This window comes from Euphorbia lathyris, chromosome 1 (assembly GCF_963576675.1).
Source record: "Euphorbia lathyris chromosome 1, ddEupLath1.1, whole genome shotgun sequence".
Taxonomy (NCBI): Eukaryota; Viridiplantae; Streptophyta; class Magnoliopsida; order Malpighiales; family Euphorbiaceae; genus Euphorbia; species Euphorbia lathyris.
The window spans coordinates 40401642-40408583 of NC_088910.1; the positions used below are offsets into that span (position 1 = coordinate 40401642).

At 37.0% G+C, this 6942-nt stretch overlaps 1 protein-coding gene across 4 annotated transcripts; it reads right to left on the bottom strand.

Annotated features, from left to right (window-relative positions):
* Positions 1-1148: 1148 nt before the first annotated feature.
* LOC136229315 (protein STICHEL-like 2) lies at positions 1149-6605 on the bottom strand. Of its 4 annotated transcripts, none has more exons than XM_066018015.1 (8): positions 6284-6605; positions 4097-5762; positions 3795-4014; positions 3130-3315; positions 2772-2978; positions 1941-2676; positions 1690-1744; positions 1149-1460 (listed from the first exon to the last, which is right to left on the bottom strand). In XM_066018015.1, the coding sequence occupies exons 2-8, from the start codon at positions 5681-5683 to the stop codon at positions 1386-1388; spliced, it is 3066 nt and encodes a 1021-aa protein (XP_065874087.1). In that variant the 5' UTR covers positions 5684-5762; positions 6284-6605; the 3' UTR covers positions 1149-1385. The 4 variants fall into 4 exon arrangements, 3 of the variants coding, with proteins under 3 accessions (XP_065874087.1, XP_065874098.1, XP_065874106.1); XM_066018026.1 differs by lacking the exon at positions 6284-6605 and adding an exon at positions 5981-6127; XR_010689069.1 differs by having other exon boundaries at positions 1388-1460; positions 2068-2676.
* Positions 6606-6942: the final 337 nt, after the last annotated feature.

Sequence of the window (6942 nt, forward strand, 5' to 3'; positions counted from 1 at the left end):
ATTGTTTTTAGCCTGTGTGACACATTCAATTGTAATATTCGAACATCTTACCTAACTTGTCTTTACTAAAAAAATATATATATATATATTTGCAAAATTTACGAGTAATCCTAGCTATTGTAAAACACAAAATGAAAACTTGATAAATATCATAGAACTCCTCCTAAAAGAAGTTCTTTCTAAACAAATATTCTTAACAGTGTGATAGAATCAGAAAGAAATTCTACAATACTTTTGAGCAATACACTAAACTAACCTATTGACAGTATTTATACAATAAAATCAATTATTTTTTTTATTTCTTAACATCAATCCTTTTATTAACGGTATGTAGTAAAGTTTAACGATAGGCAAACTCAATTTCAAGCATTGCCAAAACTATCAAAAGGCTTTGGTATGGAGTGGCAAATATGACATATCAACATAAGCTGGCGGTAGGGACCGAGTTGGTATAAGCAACATTATAAGGGACAGGAACTACCTGGCGTTGGATCTCCGCCAGCCGACTTCAGTAGTCTGCACTGGCTTAAGCGATTCAACCCTAGTCTAGTAGGAACTAGGAAAGTCAAACATTCAACCTTCATGAAGAGAGGTGAATGTCTCTATAGAGTAAAACTCTATGGACACTATGGATTCCAGAGTTAGCTCATAGTGCGTGTTCTTTTTAGGGCGCATGTCCTTTTTAGGGCAAGGTTTAGTCACAAGGAGTCCCATCGGAACGGAATGCCGATAGAGGCATCGACAGGACGCTTAAAGGGAATAGACCCTTTCGGTAGGAATTGGCTGGCCGAGACTTGGAAAAGTCTCGCTTCACCTGGCTCAAACCTGGCCCATGACAATTGGCACCTGCATCTTCTAGCATCAATCAGTGGGCTACCCATTTGAACTGTCCTAAAAGCATGGACCAGTAAACTTGTAGTAGACGCAGAGAATTGAAAATCATGCCTCTTAATTCTCATGATATGATTTTCTAAGAATTTAATTCATTTCACTTATAATTATCAAGTAACCCCAAACACTTATTTCTACATTGTATTATTTAATGAGGATAATATCTAAAAGTAAAATAAAATGAATGTATTCAATATTAGTTTAATTAAATTTCCATAAACAAAGAAACAGAGTTGCAAACTACCACCTGCAACGGATACTTATAATATTAACCTCTCATTTAACTTCTGTCAAGACTCAGAAACAACTTAAACCAATATTACTTACAAAATTGCCACTTAAGTATATGACCATGTAAAGGTCTAATTGTTTTAAATATGGGAATGGGAGCATCCAATAACCACATCATCCTTCAACATTTGCATATACACATAAGAAAGAATATGTGAGCATCTTTGATGCTCCTATGCATCAATTTCCCCACCACTGAATAATTATTTTGCGGAGGCACATGAAAGAACCCACCCTACTAACGGCGACCTTCTTTGTTGATGTGTCAACTGCAATGTCTGCAACATTTCACACATAATTCAGTATAACATAAAGAGAAATGGCAAGCATGATGCATGCTTATTGATCAAGGCTTTGCTAGTATTAGCTTGGTTGTATAGTGTTGATTATAATATCTCCGACAATCGAGAGACCTCAATATCATTGTCGAGCAACCATTTGAGTTTTTCTTTTCATGGTTTGCATCTCTCAGTTTTGAAGATATTTCAAGAGTATTAAGGTCGTTACCTTGCTTGAATAGTTCGGGGTTCTCCAACAAAGAGCAGCTGAATTCTCCCTCAGGCTGCCAAATGAAAGCAAGAGTCTGGTAAGTTACTTCTGTATACATACATGGGCAAAAGATTTCCTGCTTTAAGACTAGAGTAAGATTTCCTGCTTTATTATCAAAAAAAAAATAAGATTTCCTGCTTTAAGACTAGAGTAAGATTTCCTGTTTAGTTCTGTATACATATATGATATAATGCTTAAAAAGCTCTTACCCGTCTTCACTCTCAGAGTTGGTGTAATTATTGCTGCTAAACGGAAAAGCATCTTTCGTATTGTTGCATGTTTCAAGAGATTTATTTCCAGGAATAGAAAGTGCAAGCTGGTTTTCATGTTCATTACCCGTACTAATAACTCGAGAGCTATCAGATGAATGCAACCTCTTTTGGCGCCTGAGAGTTCTGGGAAAACATTTCGAATGCTCTTCAGTCTCCACATTAGAGAAAACATCGTAATCGAGGCTGCCTGCCTCTTGTTTTGAAGAATCGGTTCCATACGGAGGGGTTTTTGATGTATCATCTTGCGATAATCTGTGGGAAGAGGTTGTGCCAACACTCAGTACATTCCCATCACTGTTTCTCAAAGCCTTTACCACTTCAACTCCAGGATAGAAGTTATGTTGCATTTGTGATCTAATATCAGAAGAACAAGTTAAAGCTTTATCTGTTATCATTGGCTTTTCAGATATATGATCACAACAATCGAAGTTGCTTTCACAATCCAAAGGCAAATGTGATTTGTTCTGCATTCTGCGGGAACAACTAAAGAAACTAAAAGATAGCTTCCTCAGTTTTGTATACTTCGATGTAGGAGCACAAACTACCAGGTTAATTCGGATTTCGACGTTTCTACCCAAAATTGATTGCATTGAAGTTGCTATCATCTTCCATGACTTCTCAGCCTTCGTTACATGCTCAGAATGATAAAATTCCAATTCTGCTAGAGCAAGATCTGAAATTCCAGTTGTGATCAGTTAATTGCAATCTCTATATATTAAAAATAATCCAAACTGATATGATTAAGAGAGAACAGTAAGATGCTTGTACCTTGATTAACAGAAAGTGAGGATAGTTTCCCTTGTTTCCTTAGGAAATTCTTAAGTGAATTTGGTTGGCACAAATCTACGGCTTTCTTCCATATGGATTCCAATGTTGATTTACAATCCCCCTGCTTCCCTAATGTATGCAATTTGTGATCAGAGAAGAGAAGTTTCAAGCTCTCTCCTGTGGATGATGTGCTGCAAAATTCACCATCTGCAACCGATGTATTGCATAATGAAAAGGTCGCATTGCCATTAAAATACATACTTTATATATATATTTGAAAAAGAAAAAGGAACAAGAGTAAAGAAAGAATAAAACAAAAATAATATAGTTAACTAGCACTTTTAGATTGATATCCTACCTCTGTCTTGTGAAATTCTGAGAGAAGAATTTGTATCAATAGCATCTAGGGGAGCAGATTCTAGAGAGTTCAGCTGTAGAAGAGCTACAGTAAGCCACGTGCTCTGATTCTTCGCCATTCTTAATTGTTTCTCAGTTTCAGAAAGTATTTTCAGTGCACTACTCAACCTTTGCTTGTCCACCTCAGCTATAAAATAAAACTCATAATCTTTAAGATAACTGAGTGACAAACAAACTCCAACAAAATACAGACAAACACATGGTGAATATGTACAACTTTAGAAGTGTGAACTTTTTGAGCATGCATCATATATTCTTCGAAGCAAATGTGTGCATCGTATATAAAAAAAAAGCAATGAACATTAATGCAGTATCCACAAACAACTTCCAGACGGATACTTCTTAGTACTACTAGACATTCATAAGCATAATGGAATACCGAAAATCAGGGATAAAAGGTGAACAAGGCATTGTCAACCAATACAGTAGGCCTTGCATACATTACAATCGAATTTTTTAAAGCATTTCCAAACAAGAGCTTGACAGTTATTTGACAAGCATCTCAGTCAACTTATATTAGCTATGGTAATTGTCAAGAAATAATAGTGATAATAACTTGAGTACAGTAACCAACTAATTAGTACTAATCAAATATAAGTTACTTACAAGAATGATTTGTTGAAAAATTTATTCTGACTTCAGAACTGTTTTCTTGACATTTACCAGCAAGAATGTCCATTATAAGATTTGCCAGCTGTGAAACCAGTTGCATAGGATCAATCCTGGATCTCATCAACTCTCTGGCCTTTATAACTGTATTTGAAGTATCTGATGACAAGGCCAGGTCCAACAAATCAAGCAATTCATCATCAGAAACAACACCAATCTGCAAATTTAATGAACAAACTTCAATATTTGGATGAGAAGATGTCCAACAGAACATAGTTTAAATTAAAATAAGCACTCACAAGCTCATAAGCCAAGGACATTGTTATTCTTTTACCAAGTAAACTCAGCTGATCAAGCATTATTTCTGCATCCCTAACTGAACCATTTGATTTAGTAGCAATGAAGTCCAAAGCACCTGTGTCAAAGTCGATACCCTCTTGTGCACAAATTATCCCTAGTCTAGCTGCTATGTCAGAATCGTTTATCTTTGGAAAATGATATCTTTGGGATCGAGTTACTGCACTTCTTGGCAACTTATCCAAATCAGGTGTAATCATCAGAAAGACCACGTGTCGAGAAAGGTTCTCTAGGCTGTTGACAAAAGTTGCCCATGTCTCTCCATGCAACAAGTGGCATTCATCAATAATGAATACCTTGAATCGCGATGAAACCGGAGGAATTGCTGCATTCTTAATAAGGGATCTCATCCTTTCCGCCCGATTGATTCTCACAGAATCCACTTCTTTAACATCCCTGCTCCTTCCAGAAAAGAAGGAAACACATTCTCGGCATAGACCACATGGTTTACCCTCCTCAAGTGAGAGACAATTTAATGCGGCAGCAAAGATTCTCGAGGCAGAGGTCTTGCCCGTACCGCGGGGGCCATGGAAGAGATACAATGAGGTTACCCTTCCTTTTGAAATTGCACTTAACAGAGACCTTGATACTACATTTTGTCCGACCAATTCATCAAAAGTTCTCGGCCTGAACTTCTGACTAAAACTCCTAGGAGTTTCACTAGTAGTGAGCTTCCAGCTCCTTTGCCGGTCCTGTGAAGTATCATCTACATCCTTGAACAACAATGGACGACCTTCTGCATCCAAATAAGGATTTGATTCTCGGAATCTGGGGGTTCTGGACCAGCAGCAGCTTATTCCACACCCGGGGTCATTTTCCATGAAACCAGTTTCTTCATTCGCAAGGATTGACATGCTACGGCTTGATAAAGCATCACTTCCAGATAGGCATGGACTTCCTACGCGGCTCAAAAAATCACCCATCATACCATATGCTTTAACTTGATTTTTGTATTGGGATTTCTTTCTTGACATAGACTGGTTCGTATGTTCTACTTTTGGTGATCCTAAAACCAATTCATTAGTTGAATCCACGTCCTCTAGGCACTTACTTGACGGTGAAATGCAAGCTAGTTCCAATCCGTTGTTGCCATGGTTGCTATAATATCTTTCACTCAATAACTTGTTTCCAGGAATATCTTCCTCATTCATGGCACAGTTATCTAATCCATCTAGTTTTTTAGTCCTAAAAGGAGCTCCCACATTTTCTTCCCCACCCAAATTCGCACTCGAAATTAACTTAGGCTTGGTTTTTCCCAAATTAGAAGGCAAATTAAAGTCATCAACATCTTCAGCCATTCCATCTAAACCTGAACTTTTCAATCTGGTAAAACTATCATGATCAGAGCCAGGCAAGAATTGCAAAGAAATCTCATTGGTGGAATTAGTTTCCCAATTCACATTTTCAAATAAGGTAGAGAACTTGCTCATGGAATTAGTTGATGGATCCCTCAAAGACCTCACCCTCCTTAGCGCTATAAGAGTCCTTGAAATAGGAACGTCAACTGAATGCCGCCTTCCATCCGTCATTCTCAAAAAGAACTTTCTTTTGCACACAACAAAACCAAATCTCAGAATCCACCACTATGGGGAACTAAGTACTCGCCACCTGAAAATACAAACATCCCAATAAATATACAAGATTCTAGAGAATGGTCACATCTTAATAGTTTTTAACATCAAAAAAATATTAAAATGCAGCTCTGTTCTGGCCGAAAAAAAAAACAGCAAAGGGAATAAACTACACTATTTTGATCTCATACTTTCACAACCACTGCCTAAAATGAAGAATAAATAAATAAATAACAGTAGCAAATACTCTAGAACCTGTTGATTCGAGAATAAAACTGTAGAAGAATAACAACTTTTGCCTCCAACAAAAGCAAAACAAAGAACTTAAGTGTCATCACTCATAGCAACACCATATATACAAGACAAACACGGTATAATGCTGAAATCACTCGCATTTTAGCATTTCTACGCAATACAAACAGTGAAGTACAAAAACTAGGAGAGAGAAAAAAAATATTCAAAAAGATATAACAATGAAAAAGCAGAAAGAATCTGAAATTCAAACACAGAGCAATTAAAAAATGCACAGGTAAAACAAAACAATGCGAAACGACAAACCTCCGAACGAAAATGTACATATTCCAACTTCGAGATTAACGAAATTTGAATAGCGTAATAAGCGGGATACCGGAAAATATTAGTAATCCCTAACCCTAAACCCCGGGTCTCGGTGGCCGAGCTATGAACGTAGTTTGACTGAATATGAATAGAAGTAGCACCAGAACGAAGAAGAAGTACGGAATACTGAAAAACGGGGAAGAGGATAAACTGACAGAGATATGAAGATGAGAGGTGGTAAGTGGCAAAGTAGTAAATATGAAAAATGAGAGAGGGTAATAATGTATTAAAAAAGGGGCCATTCTGCGTGTAGAAGAAATTTTTTTGCAGGAATTGTTGTTCCTTGTTGCAGAGTTGGTGCAGAAAGGTGGTCTCGGCCAATGAGCCTACTGTTCTAGAGGGTAGTTTAGTCATTTTCATATTGAAAAATTTCGGTTTCACTTTCAGTTAGTTGGTTTGAGTTAAGAGCTGAAAAGCTGTGGTGTGGTCCGGTTTTTCTCTACTTGTGGTAATGTGCTGTGTCACTCTCGTTAATGGCGCGTGTAATATGTTTTTTAGATAAGAATACATTCACGTGCCTATCGGCGAAAATGAAATTCTAATTATCGTAAGCTTGAATTTAATAAGTAATAAATTTCATTCTGTGGGCATAAAGAAAT